The 22,717-nt window shown below is 40.4% G+C and overlaps 1 protein-coding gene and 1 long non-coding RNA gene across 8 annotated transcripts; one reads left to right on the top strand and one right to left on the bottom strand.

Annotated features, from left to right (window-relative positions):
* Window positions 1-1,696: 1,696 nt before the first annotated feature.
* LOC115921697 lies at window positions 1,697-13,848 on the top strand. 7 transcript variants are annotated; one of them, XR_004063050.1, is made up of 4 exons: window positions 1,697-9,444; window positions 9,519-9,814; window positions 10,406-11,009; window positions 11,675-13,848. It is a non-coding gene; the product is annotated as an uncharacterized LOC115921697 (long non-coding RNA). The 7 variants fall into 7 exon arrangements; XR_004063049.1 differs by adding an exon at window positions 11,159-11,218 and having other exon boundaries at window positions 1,697-9,814; window positions 10,406-10,711; window positions 11,293-13,848; XR_004063047.1 differs by having other exon boundaries at window positions 1,697-9,814; window positions 10,406-10,701; window positions 11,293-13,848.
* A 4,904-nt stretch (window positions 13,849-18,752) lies between these two features.
* Window positions 18,753-22,206, bottom strand: LOC100889934. Its single transcript, XM_003727124.3, has one exon. It carries the CDS (start codon window positions 22,103-22,105, stop codon window positions 20,147-20,149), a length of 1,959 nt encoding a protein of 652 aa, XP_003727172.2. The 5' UTR covers window positions 22,106-22,206; the 3' UTR covers window positions 18,753-20,146.
* Between the last annotated feature and the right edge of the window lie 511 nt (window positions 22,207-22,717).

Here is a 22,717-nt window from a genome sequence, read left to right as displayed (position 1 = left end):
CAGCGGGTGTCGCCAAATGCGGGACTTGCACGCATACATGTATGGGTTTATACCCGCCAGAGCCGTATTGGCTCGGGCTGAATCACTACAATGGCATTGCTCAAACAAGCCAGGTGGGGGACCATTGTCCCACTTAGACACTCCCGCATGTTGGGAGGGCAGTGGTATCCCAAAGGAAGGAGACCGACTAGCATCTTGCTCAGAAGAAGCATGAGGAAGACGACCTTGGTCTTTTGTGTACAGAAGAATGTGGATGCCATCATGTCTGTTGTTTACAGACAGAGGACTACTTGAGTTCCTCTCTCATGTTACTGCAGCAGCAAATGATGAGAAGCTTATTGTGTGCAACTTCATGTCATCTATGACACAAAACTTGTCATTCTGTTTCACAATGGCATAAAAATGCTGTGGAGACACCTGCACTGCCCCTGTCAGAATGTAAGCAGTATCTTTCACTGAAATGCTTTCATAAAGGACAGGTGATGGCATTTGCATATTTCTTGATTTCTTGTTTACGACGAGTTGAACCAATTAGAAGTTTGGCATGCTGATTTGTGAGAGTGAGAATGTAGTTTGGTAACTCTGGCATGTCCCACATCCCATATCTCTAGAATAATACCTTATGAGGCGATCAATAATATTCTCCAACCCAAAGTGCAGGTTACCAGGGTGTGAGGCATTCACAGCATGGTCATATAAAAGGACAGGGTCCAGTTACAGTGCTCACATTATCTGTTGAATTACAGGTGGAACAGGTTCTTCTCCCTTATACTTCACAAGAAACTTGCATGACGTATCCTGAAAATTGTCAAAGACTTGTACTATCACTATGAAAAATCCCACCGACTCAGGAAATCGGTACCCCTGATGGCTTACAGGGGATCAGGGGTCTTGATAATATAACACTTGTTATATTATGCAATAATATAACAAGAGATGAATATTAGAAATATTTCATAACTCACTCTTTTTTCTGTCTGGAACGAGATGGAAAACGAGATGGAACTTGAAATTGAACTTGACTAGGGATCGTCTTACAATGTTGAATTTGAGATGCAGTATAATATTTGTTACATTTTTCATCCCCTTTTATACTGGGACCCCGGGCCGTAAATCGGCTGAGAAAAATACTGCAGCCTCCCGCAATTTTAATTGGTCAAAAGTTGGTGACGTCACTACGCGCGAAGTCCAAAAATACCGGCTAATCCATTTTCAATAGGTGGAATTCACTTTTAGTGAACTAAATTACATTATTTAAGAAGTAGTCTTATCAGAAAAAGGGAAAATATGACACCAAGCAACTATTTAAAGATAAACTCCAGTACTGGTAAAAAAAACAAAATAATTCTCACAGAATCAAACGAAACTTACACTGAATGTTCAAGATTACAAATAAATGACATGTGCCAAACAATTTTGGAAGAAAATGTATACTGGCTGAGTAATGAGCATAGAAAGACAAGGAAACCAAGGTAGTACCATCCCCGACACCATGTGTGTTGTCCCATATATAGCTTTCTATGTGAGTGTTTGTTACTTTACCAAGACTCGGTCAAATTTATTATGATTTTGATGACTCCAGAACCTTGCAGTGCACACGAATACTTACATGCTACATGATCAACTGTTTCTGATCCTTTCACACCTTTTCTTTCACAATGCAATCGCATTACCAGTACTAAAGTTTAGCTTTAAGGAAACATTGACAAGGTAAGTGATTACATAAAAGAATTATTCACCTTAGTTCAACATCGCACACGATGTTTCAGATACCCGGTCCCACATAGCAAATTCTGTGTATTTGAATGAATCTAAAAATAGCACTAATCGGCTGCCGTTACTACGCTCATTGATCGCTGTAGTAAACAATCACAGCTGATCTTACTACTTCCATTCATTACTGAAACAACAATCCGTTACGCCTATTTCATAAAAGATAAGTTTTCCTTTGCAATTCTTTAAAGATAAAATCAGGCTAGTCCTGGTATTGCTAAATGACAAATATAAAACGAAAATTAAGGGAAAAACAGGGGGGGGGGGTATTTCTTCACATTGTCCCCTCTCTTCCTAATCGCTGTCGCAGCGATAAAATTCTAAGAGTGCATTTTTTTTTTTTTAAATCAAATGCATTACATAAATAGCATTCAATATTCTAATTCATGCAACAACAACAAAATTATTAATACATGTACATGTGTATAGATTTTGCTTTGTTTTGTTAAATACACTTATCCTTAAACTTCAAGCTTACGTACTAATGCCAATAATACATATTATTATTATTTACTTATTTTTTTATACAACTTATTCAATCTTCTTCAATGAGCCCCTCATCAAAGTAGTGGATAGACTTTTTTTCCTCATGCAACCGCTTCCTTCCCTTGGTCACGATATACGTGGTCGTATAAACTTCGACCCTCGAAATTTGAATGTATCCGTGGTTTGGCCTTCGCACCTTGACCACGACTTCCAACGGCTCTTTCTTCTCGCTGTCAATCAATACGGATGCTGGTTCTACCGTCTGTTCAACCTCGTCCGCGACCGTCTCCACCGCCTGCTCCACTGCCTCGTCCTCTTGCTCCACTTTCTCCTTCACCGTCTCAATCGCCTCGTCCTCTTGCTCCACTTTCTCCTTCACCGTCTCAATCGCCTTGTCCTCTTGCTCCACTTTCTCCTTCACCGTCTCCATCGCCTCGTCCTCTTGCTCCACTTTAAAGTTCCCGATGAAATATGTCGGTGGCACAAAGATAGTAATTGTATCCATTACCCCTCTTTTGTCCTACACTGCACTTGATGCTCCTCTGGGACTAAAGCCACGGATGTACCTTGTTAAAAAGTCCCACAGCTCATCCATTATTTTACATGTAGGACCATACTTGTCCTGCAGTTGACAAATCGGGATGAGCTTAGCGAAGAGCTCATTCCCTCTGCTCTCATTGAACTCTCTGTCATAGGGACAAATCCCAAAGTAGTACAGCTCAGCTAAAGTGTCAATACTTCATGTTGCTCTCTGAGCACCATGATAGTGATTTTTACAAAGAAGGGCATTTTGGAAGTGAGTCTTATCTTTTCCATAGACATGACAGAAATCATCACTATAGGGCAACAAGCTCTATTAAATACAACGATAAAATCAAATCAACATAAGAAATTTTATTAAAAAGTCAACATGAGAAATACATTTCACTTTACAAATGACAGTCTGTATAGTGTGTGCAAAGTGACTGCAACATATACATACTTCCAAATTGGAATAGTGTACAAGCATCTACTTTTATGCAATAGCAAATAGACTTTCTGAATAAGATAACATGTGGGCTCAGGGCAATTTCCCCCCACAAATGCCAACAAAAGTTGCCAGTCCCATCAACCACCTCCTCCATCCTAACCAACTTCAGATCTTCATCTTTTCTTCTTGTTTGCTGTGTTCCCACACAACAAAACCTGACCAAAAAAAACATCAAACAAACAAACAAACAAAAAACATTTACCATCTTTTGATTTTTAATCCATTGGGAAGGGTAGGCCTTCTGCACCCTTTCTCTTCTATCAGGAAGTATGACAGTTTCAACTGTGAGGCTTATACCTCATCCACTTATCTGGCTCATGATGTTGCTCACCACTGTTCCTGTCTTCTCGATTGCAGAATTTCCTGAGTTACGGTAAACAAATCATTCAAAGTTGGGTCGGTCTGGGTCTCTTGATCTGTTACGTTTATTTCCACTTGGGTGGCATCGTCTTCTGTGATAAGTTCTCCCCAAGTTGCCTCTACTATGTGGGGTGTGTCGAGCTTGGCTGGGAAAGCTAAAGGCGAAATTCAACAGTCTCTACTGTGTGGGTAATTTCTTGTCCGGTTGTGTACCTCCTTGTGTCGCTCACTATGGTTCGGCGCTTCTTTATTGCAGACATTCCTAAATGAAATAAATCATTTAATGTGAGGTCGGTCTGGGTTTCCATGTTTACTACATCAAGTTCCACCTGGGTGGCATTGTTGCCTATGTTTAGTTCCTCCCAGATTTCCTCGATCACGTGGGGTTTGGAGTCTAGCTTGGTGGGGGAAGCTAGCGGTGATATGATAGCCGGAAATTCTTCGAACTGTACTGGAGTGGCGCTCCGCCTCGGTTTTTTAGGGGTCGAAAACCTTGTTGGCAGATGCCCGGGCAGAAGATCCTTGGAAGATGACTTGTGATGCCTATGTTTCCTATACCTCGGGGCTGTAGGTAGAGTGTGAGGTCCCCTCGTCTACCTATGTGTTCCCAGCTGATTTGATTTGGTTAAAGGAGGTTCGGAGAGGGGAACGGCTTCTATCTCTAGGCTTACTCAGGCTGACGCCATGTCTGTCCTTCTCGTGACGTCTCACAACCTCCTCGTTGCTGTTCTGGTATCTACATGTTCGGCCCTTGAAGACCATGGTGATGTTCTAGTTATGATAATATCGAAATATATTTATTACTTCATGTGCCGAAATTAGAAATGATAGTGTTATAAGTAAAAATAAGTAGGCGGACGTCTATTTCTTTGGGGATAACGTCTGTCAAATTTGGCGGTGTTAGTATTGTTGTCTTTGTTATGCCAACAAAAGTTGCCAGTCCCATCAACCACCACCTCCATCCCAACCAACTTCAGATCTTCATCTTTTCTTCTTGTTTGCTGTGTTCCCCCACAACAAAACCTGACCCAAAAAAAAACATCAAACAAACAAACAAACAAAAAACATTTACCATCTTTTGATTTTGAAGCTATTGGGAAGGGAAGGCCTTCTGCACCCTTTTTCTTCTATCAGGAAGTATGACAGTTTCAACTGTGAGGCTTATACCTCATCCACTTGTCTTGCTCATTATGTTGCTCACCACTGTTCCTGTCTTCTCGATTGCAGAATTTCCTGAGTTAAACAAATCGTTCAAAGTTGGGTCGGTCTGGGTCTCTTGATCTGTTACGTTTATTTCCACTTGGGTGGCATCGTCTTCTGTGATAAGTTCTCCACAAGTTGCCTCTACTATGTGGGGTGTGTCGAGCTTGGTTGGGAAAGCTAAAGGCGAAATTCAACAGTCTCTACTGTGTGGGTAATTTCTTGTCCGGTTGCGTGGCTCCTTGTGTCGCTTACTATGGTTCGGGGCTTCTTTATTGCAGACATTCCTAAATGAAATAAATCATTTAATGTGAGGTCGGTCTGGGTTTCCATGTTTACTACATCAAGTTCCACCTGGGTGGCATTGTTGCCTATGTTTAGTTCCTCCCAGATTTCCTCGATCACGTGGGGTTCGGAGTCTAGCTTGGTGGGAGAAGCTAGCGGTGATATGATAGCCGGAAATTCTTCGAACTGTACTGGAGTGGCGCTCCGCCTCGGTTTTTTAGGGGTCAAAAACCTTGTTGGCAGATGCCCGGGCAGAAGATCCTTGGAAGATGACTTGTGATGCCTATGTTTCCTATACCTCGGGGCTGTAGGTAGAGTGTGAGGTCCCCTCATCTGTCTATGTGTTTCCAGCTGATTTGATTTGGTTAAAGGAGGTTTGGAGAGGGGAACGGCTTTGATCTCTAGGCTTACTGTCGCCATGTCTGTCTCTCTCGTGATTTCTCACAACCTCCTCGTTACTGTTCTTATATGTACACGTCCGGCACTTGAAGACCATGGTGATGTTCTAGTTATGATAATTTTGAAGTATATTTATTACTTCATGTGCCGAAATTAGAAATGATAGTGTTATTAGTAAAAATAAGTAGGCGGACGTCTATTTCTTTGGGGATAACGTCTGTCAAATTTGGCGGTGTTAGTATTGTTGTCTTTGTTATGCCAACAAAAGTTGCCAGTCCCATCAACCACCACCTCCATCCCAACCAACTTGAGATCTTCATCTTTTCGTCTGATCTTGTTTGCTGTGTTCCCACAAAACAAAACCTGACCAAAAAAAAAACATCAAACAAACAAACAAACAAAAAACATTTACCATCTTTTGATTTTGAATCTATTGGGAAGGGAAGGCCTTCTGTGCCCTTTTTCTTCTATCAGGAAGTATTACAGTTTCAACTGTGAGGCTTATACCTCATCCCCTTGTCTGGCTCATGATGTCGCTCACCACTGTCCCTGTCTTCTCGATTGCAGAATTTCCTGAGTTAAACAAATCGTTCAAAGTTGGGTCGGTCTAGGTCTCTTGATCTGTTACGTTTATTTCCACTTGGGTGGCATCGTCTTCTGTGATAAGTTCTTCCCAAGTTGCCTCTACTATGTGGTGTGTGTCGAGCTTGGTAGGGAAAGCTAAAGGCGAAATTCAACAGTCTCTACTGTGTGGGTAATTTCTTGTCCGGTTGTGTGGCTCCTTGTGTCGCTTACTATGGTTCCACTCTTCTTTATGGCAGCCATTCCTAAATGAAATAAATCATTTACAGTGGGGTCGGTTTGTGTTTCCATGTTTCCTACATCGAGTTCCACCTGGGTGGCATTGTTGCCTATGTTTAGTTCCTCCCAGATTTCCTCGATCACGTGGGGTTCAGAGTCTAGCTTGGTGGGGGAAGCTAGCGGTGATATGATTGCCAGTAAAAGCTTTTCAACACTGATCAATATCGCCCTTGCTTGCTTCCTCTTTCTTTACGTTTGCCGGTCCTTAGTCCACATCAGAATCAGACATATCCTGATGATCCAGTCCTGCATGAAGTTTATAGTGTTGCTTGCAATACATCAACACAAAGCGTCTTTTCCCATCACGGGAGCACTGGTGTCCTCTTCTTGTCAGCGCCTGGCACCTTTGGGGCCTGCGACGCACCAAATCCTGTATCTCCTCATCAATGTAGTTCACGCGATGCTGCCAGCAAATTTGTGACTGGTGCCTCATTTCTCGCTTGCATATATCTCCTAGTCCTCCCTTTGTGAGGCATAGGCAATGGTGTCTTACTCGTGCCCACGGTCCAACGTCAGGGTTGATGTTCTGGGGTGCCGCATTTCCCTGTCCAATCTTAAAAAAGGCCATCATGATGGATGTGAATAAAGAGTCTGACTTGTACATGTATATACAATGTACATGTACAGTGTACTCCAACAATAAAAAAAACAATTCAACATAGTCTGTTCCAACTTTCTATCTCTGGTTGGATCACGTACTGGTCAGAAAGCGTTACAATGTCATTTTAATAAGACAAGTGTAATATTTTCAGGAAAGTGTGGTGGTAGGGAAAAGACACTGAAACTTCATGCTGATCTGCATTATCAATTTCAAACATTTTTTGCTATGGTTATGGAAATTCCTATATGCATTAATGGATGAAGGATAAATATTTGGATTACCATGAAGTTTTCAATACTTGCAGATTACTGTACATACACTCTTGCTGGAATAATATATATGAGTTATCCATTTCCTATATCCTTGATATTGATTAGTGAATATTAAAAATACAAACATTGATATTGGTAAATACAGCAATTGATCAGTGAATGGCTTATACATTTACATCACACACACGCACACAGATAAACAGTTTGTTTTTTTTGTTGTTTTTTTGGGGGGGAAGCAATTTTCAACTGTTCAGTTATTATCTGCTGCTCTCAAATTCTGTTGTCTTTCTATGCACTCCATAACATAATCAACTACCTCCCCATATATGTCAACACCAGCATCAGCTGAAGGTCTACTGGCATCAAATTTGAAGTTGTGCCAGCTCTTGTTCATTCAGTGATGGTGAGGTCAGAAGCCAGCCTCCTACAGTATCATTGCGAGTGTTGGATAAATCAATATCAAACATATTCATAATATCCCTTGAGAAATCCTCCGAGTTAAAATCCAGAACATTAGCTACTGCTACTGATGGTCTTTGTACTGACCCATGTGCAGGTCCTTGTTCCTTAATTGCCTGGAGTGTGCAACGTTGTTTAATTGTATTGGTAAACCTCAACATGTATATACAAAATTGCAAGCAATTGGATCTGTATCTGAAAGAAATAGAGATAAAGATGAGAAAACAGAGATGAACAGAAGAAAGAAATAAGTTAGAAGGAAAGTAGCGAAGAAAGGAGGAGAAGGAAACAGAGCCAAAAGTATAACAAATATCTGTTCTTCAGAATTATCCTTTACAGTGTAGGAGCAACGGGTGTATTTGGTTCCATACGGAAGTTCAACAGTCTCTACTCTGTGTGTAATTTCTTGTCCAGTTGTATGGCTCCTGATGTCGCTTACTATGATTCCACTCTTCTTTATGGCAGCCTTTCCTGATTTAAATAGATCATTTACAGTGGGGTTGGTTTGTGTTTCCTTGTTTCCTACATCGAGTTCCACCTGGGTGGCAATGTTGACGGTGTTTAGTTCCTCCCAGATTTCCTCGATCACGTGGGGTTCAGAGTCTAGCTTGGTGGGAGAAGCTAGCGGTGATATGATTGCAGGTAAAAGCTTTTCAACACTGATCAATATCTCCCTTGCTTGCTTCCTCTTTCTTTACGTTTGCCTGTCCTTAGTCGGCATCAGAATTAAACATATCCTGATGATCCGGTCCTGCATGAAGTTTAAAGTGTTGCTTGCAGTACATTAAAACAAGCGGCTTTTCCCATCATGGGAGCACTGGTGTCCTCTTCTTGTCAGCGCCTGGCACCTTTGTGGCCTTCGACGCACCGAATCCTGTATCTCCTCTAAAGTTGAGGTGATGCTGCCAGCAAATCCGTGATAAATGTCTAGTGTCTCTCTTACACCTATCTCCTAGTCCTCCACCGGGCAACCTAAAAGTGCTGTCTTTACTGCCCGGCTGCCATCCAAAAAATAAAACCAGCAAAATAAACCAGTAACACTTACATATTACTTCACAAACACTTACATATTACTTCACAAACACTTACATATTATTTCACAAACACTTACATATTACTTCACAATCACTTACATATTATTTCACAAACACTTACATATTACTTCACAAATGCCAATTAAGCTCTCGTGCTTGCGGTATAACTCGCTCGGTGTTAAAAGGATGACACACTGCCCCCCCCCCCCCCCTGTGTGTATTATGGTTGGTCCACCAAACCCCTGTCTTGCTTGGGTTGCCTCTATATTTCTTTGATTTTGTGACATCTGGATAAGGTAATTTGATTATGAGTTTCTTAAGATCTTGATACGTATGGGCGTCGGTAATATTCTGCTAGTTCGGTGTATCTGTATTAAGATCTTGGTAGGTATGGGTGTCAGTATTCAAGTCTTGGTAGGCATGGGTGTCAGTATTCAGGTCTTGGTAGGTATGAGTGTCAGTGTTCAGGTCTTGGTAGGTATGGAAGTCTTGCTTGAATTTTGTCTAGTCCTTTCCAAACAAGAGTGTTGGTATTCAGGTCTTTGTAGGTATGGGAGTCTTGCTTGAATTTCGTCTACCGGTAGTCCTTTCGAAGCAAGAGTGTCGGTATTCAGGTCATTGTAGGTATGGGAGTCTTGCTTGAATTTTGTCTAGCCCTTTCCCAGCAAGAGTGTCAGTATTCAAGTCTTTGTAGGTATGGAAGTCTTGCTTGAATTTCATCTAGTCCTTTCCCAGCAAGACCCTGGATTTCAATTCAGGTCTTTGTAGGTATGGAAGTCTTGCTTGAATTTCGTCTAGTCCTTTCCCAGCAAGACCCTGGATTTCAATTCAGGTCTTTGTAGGTATGGAAGTCTTGCTTGAATTTCATCTAGTCCTTTCCCAGCAAGACCCTGGATTTCAATTCAGGTCTTTGTAGGTATGGAAGTCTTGCTTGAATTTTGTCTAGTCCTTTCCCAGCAAGACCCTGGATTTCTATTAAAGTCTTTGTAGGTATGGAAGTCTTGCTTGAATTTCGTCTAGTCCTTTTCCAGCAAGACCCTGGATTTCTATTCAGGTCTTTGTAGGTATGGGCGTCTTGCTTGAATTTCGTCTACCGGTATTCCTTTCCAAGCAAGAGTGTCAGTATTCAAGTCTTTGTAGGTATGGGAGTCTTGCTTGAATTTCGTCTAGTCCTTTCCCAGCAAGACCCTGGATTTCTATTCAGGTCTTTGTAGGTATGGAAATCTTGCTTGAATTTCGTCTAGTCCTTTCCCAGCAAGAACCTGGATTTCTATTCAGGTCTTTGTAGGTATGGGCGTCTTGCTTGAATTTCGTCTAGTCCTTTCCCAGCAAGACCCTGGATTTCTATTCAGGTCTTTGTAGGTATGGAAGTCTTGCTTGAATCTTCTTCTAGTCCTTTCCCAGCAAGACCCTGGATTTCTATTCAGGTCTTTGTAGGTATGGAAGTCTTGCTTGAATTTCGTCTTTTCCTTTCCCAGCAAGACCCTGGATTTCTATTCAGGTCTTTGTAGGTATGGAAGTCTTGCTTGAATTTTGTCTAGTCCTTTCCCAGCAAGAGTGTCAGTATTCAAGTTTTTGTAGGTATGGAAGTCTTGCTTGAATTTCATCTAGTCCTTTCCCAGCAAGACCCTGGATTTCAATTCAGGTCTTTGTAGGTATGGAAGTCTTGCTTGAATTTCGTCTAGTCCTTTCCCAGCAAGACCCTGGATTTCAATTCAGGTCTTTGTAGGTATGGAAGTCTTGCTTGAATTTCATCTAGTCCTTTCCCAGCAAGCCCCTGGATTTCAATTCAGGTCTTTGTAGGTATGGAAGTCTTGCTTGAATTTTGTCTAGTCCTTTCCCAGCAAGACCCTGGATTTCTATTAAAGTCTTTGTAGGTATGGAAGTCTTGCTTGAATTTCGTCTAGTCCTTTTCCAGCAAGACCCTGGATTTCTATTCAGGTCTTTGTAGGTATGGGCGTCTTGCTTGAATTTCGTCTACCGGTATTCCTTTCCAAGCAAGAGTGTCAGTATTCAAGTCTTTGTAGGTATGGGAGTCTTGCTTGAATTTCGTCTAGTCCTTTCCCAGCAAGACCCTGGATTTCTATTCAGGTCTTTGTAGGTATGGAAATCTTGCTTGAATTTCGTCTAGTCCTTTCCCAGCAAGAACCTGGATTTCTATTCAGGTCTTTGTAGGTATGGGCGTCTTGCTTGAATTTCGTCTAGTCCTTTCCCAGCAAGACCCTGGATTTCTATTCAGGTCTTTGTAGGTATGGAAGTCTTGCTTGAATCTTCTTCTAGTCCTTTCCCAGCAAGACCCTGGATTTCTATTCAGGTCTTTGTAGGCATGGAAGTCTTGCTTGAATTTCGTCTTTTCCTTTCCCAGCAAGACCCTGGATTTCTATTCAGGTCTTTGTAGGTATGGAAGTCTTGCTTGAATTTTGTCTAGTCCTTTCCCAGCAAGAGTGTCAGTATTCAAGTTTTTGTAGGTATGGAAGTCTTGCTTGAATTTCATCTAGTCCTTTCCCAGCAAGACCCTGGATTTCAATTCAGGTCTTTGTAGGTATGGAAGTCTTGCTTGAATTTCGTCTAGTCCTTTCCCAGCAAGACCCTGGATTTCAATTCAGGTCTTTGTAGGTATGGAAGTCTTGCTTGAATTTCATCTAGTCCTTTCCCAGCAAGCCCCTGGATTTCAATTCAGGTCTTTGTAGGTATGGAAGTCTTGCTTGAATTTTGTCTAGTCCTTTCCCAGCAAGACCCTGGATTTCTATTAAAGTCTTTGTAGGTATGGAAGTCTTGCTTGAATTTTATCTAGTCCTTTTCCAGCAAGACCCTGGATTTCTATTCAGGTCTTTGTAGGTATGGGCGTCTTGCTTGAATTTCGTCTACCGGTATTCCTTTCCAAGCAAGAGTGTCAGTATTCAAGTCTTTGTAGGTATGGGAGTCTTGCTTGAATTTCGTCTAGTCCTTTCCCAGCAAGACCCTGGATTTCTATTCAGGTCTTTGTAGGTATGGAAATCTTGCTTGAATTTCGTCTAGTCCTTTCCCAGCAAGACCCTGGATTTCTATTCAGGTCTTTGTAGGTATGGGCGTCTTGCTTGAATTTCGTCTAGTCCTTTCCCAGCAAGACCCTGGATTTCTATTCAGGTCTTTGTAAGTATGGAAGTCTTGCTTGAATCTTCTTCTAGTCCTTTCCCAGCAAGACCCTGGATTTCTATTCAGGTCTTTGTAGGTATGGAAGTCTTGCTTGAATTTCGTCTTTTCCTTTCCCAGCAAGACCCTGGATTTCTATTCAGGTCTTTGTAGGTATGGAAGTCTTGCTTGAATTTCGTCTAGTCCTTTCCCAGCAAGACCCTGGATCTCTCCTCTTTCCATCATGAACAAAACTTTGGCAACTTGGAGTGTTGATTCAGGGAGTCAATAATATTTTCGCTGAGTACGATGTCCAAGGAATCTAGCAAGAACTTCCAGTTCATTTTCTTGTAGGTTCATGATTTGTGACACAGTGGCAATGTGTTTCCTGTGACAAGTTGCTTGAAGTGTTATTTATTTGCCATGTAAGAATTAAAGTAAACGTCTATGTAAAGGACTCGCCCATAGCTGCACTGTAGTCCAATGTCCGATGTTCCTCGATGCGATGTTCCGATGACTGCGTAGACTATTACTTCTGTAATGGTGGTGCAACTGTGCTCTCACGAGCGCCGGCGGGCTTAAACCTCTTTATATACCCGCGCACGCATGTACGTGCGAGCATGGAAAGCCACCCGACGTACGCACATGCGTGAGGCCCGTATAGCTACCCATAATTTCCCATATTCCTCCTAACTAAATTGGCGAATGCTCACGAATAGAATGGCAGACTCGCAAGTGGCCTTCTCCAGACTTTGCGGCAGTATAACTGATTCCTGCATCTTTTCTCTTCTTGTTCATTAGATCAATCACAGATTTCATGGCACTTTTGAAGATTACAGCCACAGTGCGACAGCGCTTCCCAACAACTTTAACTGTCCAGAGGGAGTGACAGTGCACCATCAATGACATGTCCTTCTCCCTTAGAGTATTTCTGAAAATCTGCCAATGTCATCTTGGATATTTTTCCTTGTCATTTGCGGTTAAAGACAACCACCTGAACTAAAACTACTTCAATTACATTCACTGTTTCATAAAAAATCACATACAATATATATACATCGAGAAGTGTACTGGATCATCAGCACCCGATAAAGCCGATGGCTTGAGGGAAGTAGGTGGACCCATAACATAAATGACAAATGTGGAAAATACAAAACACTAAAATTCACAATAAAACAAAATGCAAGACGTATACATTATACATTACATTACAAACTAAAACACAATAATAATACAGAACGACATAATTTATATGGTAATTGTATGCATCAGGGAAGTCATTTATATGTGGCAAGAAGACAGAACTTGAATTTCGATTTGAAAGAACTTAGAGTGGTCACATTTTTGATTGAGTTGTCAATATTGTTCCATAATTCACCTCCTACTTCAGCCAGTTTTTTCCATGTCTTCAAGTCTCTGAGAGTTATTTTCTTTCTCCAAACTTCACATGCAAGTCATTCAGTAATATCTCCTGTCAATGGCAGAAGTTTTAAACTGTTTCTTTTTGTTTCTTGGAGGCTCCTCAATGCGTGATGGCTGACTTTGCCTTCCCACTTCAGCTTTTAATAATATAGAGTATTTGTAATGCGCCAACTCCACATGACTAATGTGTTCAAGACGCATGTAGAAGAAACACTATAAGTACACAAAAATACACAATAAAATGAACAACAATGTGAAAGAAAATCTAAATCTTCTGGAAAGCCGCTTTGAACAATGAGTTTTGAGGGCATGTTTAAAGCAATCTACACTTGAAATATAACAAATATGTTGTTTTTACACATCAGCACTTTCTCTCAGTAACTCTCTCCCCACTCATCAAGCTATCTTAATGGAGAATTAGGCAGCATGCCTTCATTGAGTGCCCAATTTTGAGAGCCAGACTTGGTGTTTTGTAGAGTCGTGTTATAAATATAAATAAATAAATAACAACGTTACTTATAAAGCGCTTTCAACCAAAGTCTCTAAGCGCTATAACAAACAAAAAAGACTGATAAACAATTACATATTAAACAAAACAAAAAAGTGCAAATAAACCTACAACTTACAATACATATGAAATACACATCAATGTGAGAAATGATGAGGCGAAGAGGTTTTTGGGAGTTAGATGATACAGCTAAATCAATACATTTAAAAGAATTGATTGATTGAAGTTCGGTTTTGTGAACTTTGAAAGTCGATTGAAGAAGCACACATACACCACCACCTTCCCTTCCAATGTGATGTATGTCATAATTGGGGAGAGTTGTAGTAAGATCGGCAATTGATGGATCATCACAATAATTACCTGTCAACCAGGGCTCTGTGACACATAAAATGTCAAGTTCTTAATTTTAAAAAAGTTCGCATATAATTGGAATTTCATTCTTAATTGATCTTGCATTCCATAAAGCAAAGTTAACTTTGGGTGAAGAAGTATATGTTTCAGTCTTCGACGACCACCCTTTTCCCCTACGACTACGTTTGAACTGTTTTTGAAGTATTCCAATTCCTAGAGATTTGATTTGATCCAAAACAAAAGGATGCAAAGCATATTGTGAAACAACAGCCTGTGGGCCACAATTCAATTTCAAAAGTTCATCACGGTGATAAGAAATAGGAGTTAAGTAGGTTGATGCAGACTTTAACTCATTTTCTGTCTGAGGTCCAGGATTTGGATTGATATCACCAGATATCAATAGTTGTAGTTGCAAATTTGATGATGTGTTAGAATAATAAGGAACACGTTGAGACAAATATTTTTGATGATGAAGTTGTAGTTTTCCAAATGGTTCACTTGTTTTATACCAACAGGTACCGGAGCATTTACAAAATGTTGGCTCCAACTCTTCTTCTTCAACATTGATAATAGAGATGTCCGCCGCTAACTCTGATATGTTGAATGTGTCATCCATAATGACTAAAATATCGCCAAGAACAGGCCTCACGAAAGATAACAATTACGATTTAAAATGATTCACAATCAAAGCTAACGCAATCTAGAGTATGTACAAGCGAGATATACATAGCACAATATCCTTGCGCGTACGCTAGTACGTTCGACTTACGTACATCACAGCAATTTTGGCCAAGGAATATCGCTGATTCTCAATATACTTTCCATGGGACGGGATTTTGTATGTGCACAAACTATTTTACAGCATCAGCAAACAGAGATTTTGTCTCCATTGCAATCGCCGCGTAGCTCCCTTTAAGATTCGCTGAATCTTGGGGGTGGATGTCTCTTCCACTGCTGCACGCCATCTTCTTCCGAATTTAAGTTGGATGTATCTTCTGCCTGCCTGGCTATGTTTCGTGCTTTCTCGTAGTTGCCAGTCACTTTCATCACTCTAATTCTGTGTCGGCCCCTAATCTGCTTATCAGATATCTCATGTCTCTTTGCCTTCACAGATTTTTTATGTCCTGGCCAGTAGCTAAACTCCTGGACAAAATGATGATCTTTAAAGTAACTCTAGATCCGCACCGCATCTATAACAACTTTTGTTTGAATCAGCTTCCTGCTTATTCACAGTCACAGTTTTCTTACCTGGTTTAATCCACTCCTTTTTGCTCTTGGAACTGACTGTATAATTCACCAACACTGGCTGTTGCACATGCTGCACAAACTTCTGGCTCTGTGGAATGGTTTGTGAAAATGCCTTGGGATTTTTGGGTCACTCTTCATGCAGTACAAACAATAGTGACGTTTATCCCACTTTCTTGCATCTTTAGTTGCCGGCATTACTTTTACACCTCCACATTTCTTTTGTGGTTTTTCCAGTTTAGGAGTAACAGGCCATTCTTACCCTGACTGCAGAAAGTCTTATCGAAAGCTTCAGATGTTCCTTTGGTGTACTATAATAATAATTACAGTGCTTATATAGCGCCTAACACTTACTTTGTCAGAAGTCTCTAAGCGCTCTACAATAATGCAGCATAATTACCCTGATTACTATATGGTGACCTTACGGCCGTTGGTCTGGTTGGGTGCTATTGTTCAGCAATTTTTTTTTTTTTTTCAGGCAGGGCAGCGCTTGTTTCTACATCCCATTCTTGTATATTATACCACACTGCAATCGACCAACTCTAGCTGTTCTGATGAAGCTTGCAGATCTTTGCAAGTGAATTAAGCTAACCTAAATAAGGTAAAAATTATCGATATTGTTCAGAGAACAGTCTTGCATTCAATACTTTCAATCAGATGAAACTACATGTCTATGTTACGTTACATGAAATTTGCATACAACTGCATGCAAGGAGTTAGCCTAACTTCTAGTAAGCACAAAGTCATTCTCACTGAGCCATTTGTGTCAAAATATGTATGAAAAGCGATGGTTTCCGTTTGTCTTCCGCTTCTTATCTGCCTAATCTGCTTCCACACCTCATCCCCTGGAGGCTTGTTGCTTTCCTCTGTTACCGCTCTTGACCCATTAGAAACAACAGCCCTAGGCCCATACAGTCATTTACAAAAAAACACACTTTCTTATGTCAAAGAAAGAAGAGTGCTTTGCAAAGCAATACCAGTGCTTACCATTACATGAGAATTATAAACCTTTGTTTCATGATTAGGTTGGGGATTTTCCATAATAAATCAAGATTTGTATTAATTTTGTGTAGACTTGTTTAACTTTTTGTAATTTTGAGAGATTTCTGATAATTAAATAATGGTGAGAGATTGTGTGGAATATTACTATGCAATATATACTACTGTACTTTTTCATTTTCAAGGAAATATGAAATGTTGATATATATTCTTGAATGTATTAAAATATGAATGCACAATTGAAACAGTTAGTGGGTAATTGCTTTTGAGGATTCATTGTCCAATCAGTACATTGGTTAAACAGTGATTGATTTTTTTTATTTTTTTATTTTTTTATTGATTTTTATGGATTGATTGACTGGTTAATTATTTATTAACTGATTTGACTGTTTGGTTTTCATTATTTGGTTGATTGATTGTGATTAGTTTTAATGATTTTTTATTTGCTCGGACATTACCACCCACCCCGAACCATCAGTTCAAGCAATCAAGCATTACTTTGGGTACCAAAAACAAACAGATCATTCTATGGGGGCAGATCTTTTGCAATTGCTGGACCAAACCTTAAGAACAATCTTCCCAATTTTATAACGACAGGCACCCACTTCTCCAACGTTCAAATCTGTACTAAAAACACACCTCTTTGGCCTCAATTAATTAGCATAAACTGTATTTTTGGCCTTACTTACATTATTTGTTTTGACCATGTTAGCTATCCTTCTATAATGTTAGTTACTATGTTAAGTTAGTCATTTTAGTAGTTATTAGTTTTGTAAACTTCTCTTTGTTGATTTCTTTGTGTGATTATATTTCTCTTGTCATTCCAGCTTGGACAGCTCATAGAGAAGCTTTGTTCATTATGCACTCTATAAATGTTGTATTGTTATTATGTTCAGGACCATGATGTAAAACAGATTTTGTATCTACAATGTATATCTGATTCTTATTATCCTGATTAAATATTTTTCAATAAAAATAACAATTATTATTACATGTATATTGATTGAATTAGAATGCTTCGTTGGTTGATTGTAAATTGTTAGTTGATTATTTCATCATCTGAATGATTGTTATGCTTGGTTCATAATCAATGAAAGAGTAAATTAATTGGATGTTAGTTGAGTGAGTGCTATATTGATTGGTTCATTATCATTCACAAAATAAATACAAGAACAAGATTACTTTTATAGACTAGACCAGGCTTTTTTTCTTCTCTGTTTCCAGTGAATATGAATTATTGAAGAGGTCAGAACTGAAATTTTGAGTGCTGAGTCGGTGATGATTTTTTGTCATGTGCAGTCAAAGAGACATTTCCCTATTATCAATGTTGACAATACTGATGCTGAGCCACGGTAGCTATATGGTACATTGGGAAACATGTGCCCACCCCATCCCCCCCCCCCCTTTCCGAAAGAGAGAGAGAGAGAGAGAGAGAGAGAGAGAGAGAGAGAGGGGGGTGGGAGAGAGAGGGGGGAGGGATAGGGGAAAAGGGAATTTGCCATTTCACAGTTCAAGCATTATGACATGCTATGCTTCTTCTTGAAAAAAAAATCGAAATTAAGTAGGTGCTTACAATGATTGTAGCTTCTTTTCATTGGTCCAGTAACATCAACGTTATTGTGGCTTGTTAAGTATAATGTAACTTACAAGGTTATTTTGAGAGGAAGTGGTGAGCGTTTGACTTTGACCTAAATCCAAATAGCTTCCTTTTACAAACATCCGTCCAACACAACACAAATGAAAAGGATACCGATTCCCTAGTGATAGATATCTTGATAATAATAATAATAACAATGAGTATCACCAATAGTAACCCTGCACATGGATCATTCCACGTTGATTTTCCTCCATAACAACAATATAAACTAATTATTTTGCTTTGGTGCGTCTGTGTCTTTTGAAACCATGTGATTTTTTTTCTTCAAATAAATGTTATTGGTTTGTGGTTTGTTTTAATTTTAAAGGGGGGTGGTCACAGACGAAAATGCTATGGACATCCTAATAAACGAAGGATCTAGTCGATTCTATTGGGATATTTACCGTCCTGTCGCCCCCACCCCTTCTTTATTTCTCTCTCTCTCTCTCCCTCCCCCCTCTCTCTCTCTCTCTCTCTCTCTCTCCATATTTCCACCTCCCTCTCTGCTTTCTCTCTCTCTCTCCCCACATTTGTTCCTTATCTCTCTCTTTCTCTTTCTTCTGTCTCTTTCTATTCTCTCTTCTGAGATACTTTTTTCTATTATCTACATCTTCTCTCTATTCTCTCTTTCTCTTCGACCATTCTCTCTAGTCACAAAGTGAGAGAAAATAATAGTAATATCTATATCTTGAGTTATGTTAGAATGGTATACTTGATTTTATCAACTCCATTTAATACGGTACATATTTACAAGTATATTCAATATAGTTACAATAATTTAACCAAACGTGACATATTGAATTAAGTTTGAAAAGGTAAATCTATAGAACAGAAAAGACTTTTGCATGGAGTATACATTTGGAAGGTGCAGCATAAATGTATTTACAGATAGAAACAAATCGAACTTTTTTTCTCCTGTGTACAGATTTACATTCTTTTATCACGTTCATAGCACTTTTATTTCCTGTTATGAAAACAGAAGAAGGACTGACAAATAGCTTAGTTTGCTGCAATAATATTTGACCTTAATCAATTATTTTTAAAAAAGGAAATGCGTTGAAGGTTTTTGAAAAAGGAATCCTCCAAATTACCAAAGGTTAATTCACAGTGGTCAGAAAGTGCAAGGAGGGGCGGGGGGGGGGGGGGGCTAATAACCAAGAAAATCCGCCATTCGTGTGTAGCGGAACGCATTAGCGGTTTGTTTCGAGGGAGGAGTGAGCATATTCAGTGAATGTGTTCCTGTTGATCCCCCGGTGAGGTGACCACAAATAAGTTCGTTTGCTCAAAGTGAAACAAATAGTACTCATTGTTTTAAAAAGACAATTATATAAAGAAGCTATTTTTCAGGCAATAGCACATTTCATCATCAACCCCATCATTTCCGATTTTTTTTTTTTTTTTCATACAAAAAACTATCAAAACGTACAGAAATGACGAATTTGACCCGATAGAAATAAGTGCATACATGCCACCGCCATCATTTTTATTTTCAACTGAAATGATGCCCAGTTGATAAATGATATGTCACAACATAACTATATGAAAGGTAGGATTCCAGGGAGTACTTTCAATGCCTGCGATCTTTAATTACTGGATGCAAGCCAAACTTTCTTTACAAAATAATTATTTATTTTAAATTTACGTATAATACCTTCAAATACGTGTCAAAGATTCCACGCGGTACTGAAAATAACAACACTGAATCTGTTTGTTTAGCATACCTTACAAGATAGATAGATAGATAGGATAGCTTTTCTCCAGGACATTTAATCATAACTGTTCTTAAAACTTTCCAAAAATATGTTTTCTGAAACAATATTTTGAGCCTATAAGAGAACCATTATAATCGTCACCTGAAAATATATTGTTTACCATAATAAATTAAAACACATCCTGACGTTCATATACCAGGAAAAAGATACATCAATAAAATAACGTGCGTTGTGTGTTGTTGCCCCCCTAAAAAAAAACTTGTACTGTTCGATTTAATTGATAAATAAACAACTTCAACAAATACGCCACACGTCAAATACGATATGCAATGAATAACATACACAAGCATAACATGACAAGCAGCACTTATGTAGATGATACTTTATCATTCGTGCTTATCTTTATTCCGCGATGGCGTCCAGACTTTGAGGACCATGGTATACGAGGCATCGATTCGCAATACTCACAGCCAACTTCGCTTTCGACAACAGAATCATCTGCAATTTCATTGCATCTTGCTTTTCAACTTTCTCATTTTGAACCAGCGATTCGATCAGTTCTCCGTCAATGGTGTAGCTATCGATAGTAAGATTGGTGCTTTCGACATCATCGTCGTCGCTGTTGTGGTGTATCGATGCGATGAATACGTTGTCATTGAACACGGCCGGTACGAGAGCAATGGCATCGGTTTCTTCCAGACGCCAGAGGATGGAGCCCGACTCGTCGACGGCGACCACGCTCTGGGTATTGACGGCGATGATGATGAGGTCATCGGCTTTCCTAGTCACGACCAGCTGCTGTGGGCAAACGTTTCCCGTTGTGATTTTTGTGACTGGTTTCGCGCCAAAAATTGGATAGACGTAGCATGCAGACGATCCGTTGAAACTAACCAGGATGTGTTCGTGATCTCGGCCTTGTGTGACGCATACCGGAACTGCATCCTTGGACAGGTCCTCCGGATGGTCGTAATACACCGCTGGATTTTCCCGACCGAGGGAAGAAAACAAACGAAGTCGATTTTCGTGGTCGATGATCACGAATCGCCCGTCAGACAAGGCAGCGGCGTGTTTCACCTTGACGCCATCGAGGACGCGCTCTCTAGAACCGTTCGACAACACCATCATCAGCCCCTCGGTATCGTCCTCGCAGGCGATGGCGATCCGACCATCCGGAAAGGCCGTCATTGTCGACACGGGCGATTCGAGGTCGTATTCACGATGAATTTCCCACTCGGAGAGTTGGAAGAGTTCTCCGATCGTTGTCGTCTGCTCGCAGCAAGACAAAGCTCTCTTGAACCCAATGCGGCGCACGTATTCCTTCACTTCTTCAATGTCCATATCCCTTTCTTTTCGCGCCAGAATCTCGTCAACGCGCGTAAAAAAGGCATCTGCTCTGCTGTGCTGTAAATTAAGTCCACTCTGCCCCTCAGCTCCCATCACCTTTTTCGCACTGCTTAATCGGTCAACCAGGAATTGGTTCGCATCTTCAAGTCTCTCCATCTTCATCATCAATGCATCTCTCGCCTCGGCAACCTCCTTCAACAGTTTATCTCGGTTAGCGTTCACCGCTTCGATCACCTGCTCTGCTGTGCTGTTGATGATTTGTTCTACTGTTTTTATCTCCAGTTCGACTTCGTGCTTTGTCTTTGCAATCTGGGAAATTTGAGAAGCGGTATCCTTCAATTTCGTCTCACACTTTGCTGCCAGGTTTCCCATGAGTTGGTCGAATTTCGTTTGTGCTGTCTTCAGCTCGACGCAGTCATGTTCAGGCTTTTGATGCTGCATGACGGCGCACTGTGGACATACCATGATCCGGCAAGTAGCGCAGAAGAAAGTCAGTTTTTCGTCGTCATGGATACTGCATCTTTTCGCTTTCGGCTTCATCTTCGCCTTTCCGCTCTTCAGATCCTCAAGCGGCACGACGTGATGGGTTTTCATGAGGCGACGAAGCTTGGTGTGCGCAAGGACGCAATCATCGCAGAGGAACCCCTCGCATTCGTCACAACATGCCGTAGCGACAGCGTCGACCGAATCACAGGAGCTGCATCTCAGCTGGCTAAAGTCTTGATCAATATTCTGCTCCTTCTCGCCATTACACATATTCTGCACCTCTGGTGACATGCTACCCGAGTCAGCGGTGGTGGGGCATCGGGCGAGCTTCAGGGCGCTCCCCTCGCAACCGTTCGGGCACTGGAAGTCGTCATCCATCTCGCCCACCACAGCCGTGTAGTTCTTGAAGCAATCCAAACAAAACTGGTGCGAGCATGAAAGAACAGTACTTTCTTCCGGATCTTTCCCGCATAATGTACACCTCGAACCCTCCCCTAGCAGTTTCTTCAAGATAATATCACCGCAATCCATATTTCTTCTGGATTGTTTAACTTTAATTAGGAAAACCTGACGAAGTATTTGACGTGTTTATGACTTATCGTTGCTATTAATTCAGCCCATCTGATCCTGATAAACAAAACGAAGCCCTATTTATATAGATCATCAACGGTATTGTTAATCGATTTGACAATGATTAAGTGACGTAATTGTATCGGCCAAAGGTGTCTGCACGCGACGGTTGTTTTGGTGATCATCCGGAATATTGACAAGACACATGGCTAACGGTAGATCCGGTTTTCCTCAGTTAATGGGGTTGCTTATTTAGATATGGGATAAGAGTGCCATTACAAGTTTCGATTTATCATTTTGTCCATTTTAACCACAAACATCGCTAAACAGTGATGAAAAACTAGAACACACCCTATTTAATAATTTTCTGTCGGCGAATAAGGGATTTTCATGTAAGCCTTATTGACTAATCGCATAAAAAAATTACCTTTTTTTGTTTTATTGTTGGATATATTCGTATATGCTTAACAAATTAGGTCCACCCTCCCAAATCTGACTAGTCTAGCGAGGCTCCTCTTCCTAACGAGAACAGACCCCATATTACCTTTGGTTTTGTCGTTAAAAGGTAAGGTT

Source organism: Strongylocentrotus purpuratus, unplaced genomic scaffold (genome assembly GCF_000002235.5).
Source record: "Strongylocentrotus purpuratus isolate Spur 01 unplaced genomic scaffold, Spur_5.0 spur5_scaffold_10, whole genome shotgun sequence".
NCBI lineage: Eukaryota > Metazoa > Echinodermata > Echinoidea > Camarodonta > Strongylocentrotidae > Strongylocentrotus > Strongylocentrotus purpuratus.
The sequence above is the reverse complement of the archived record's forward strand: the minus strand, read 5'-3'. Positions and strand labels throughout refer to the sequence as shown.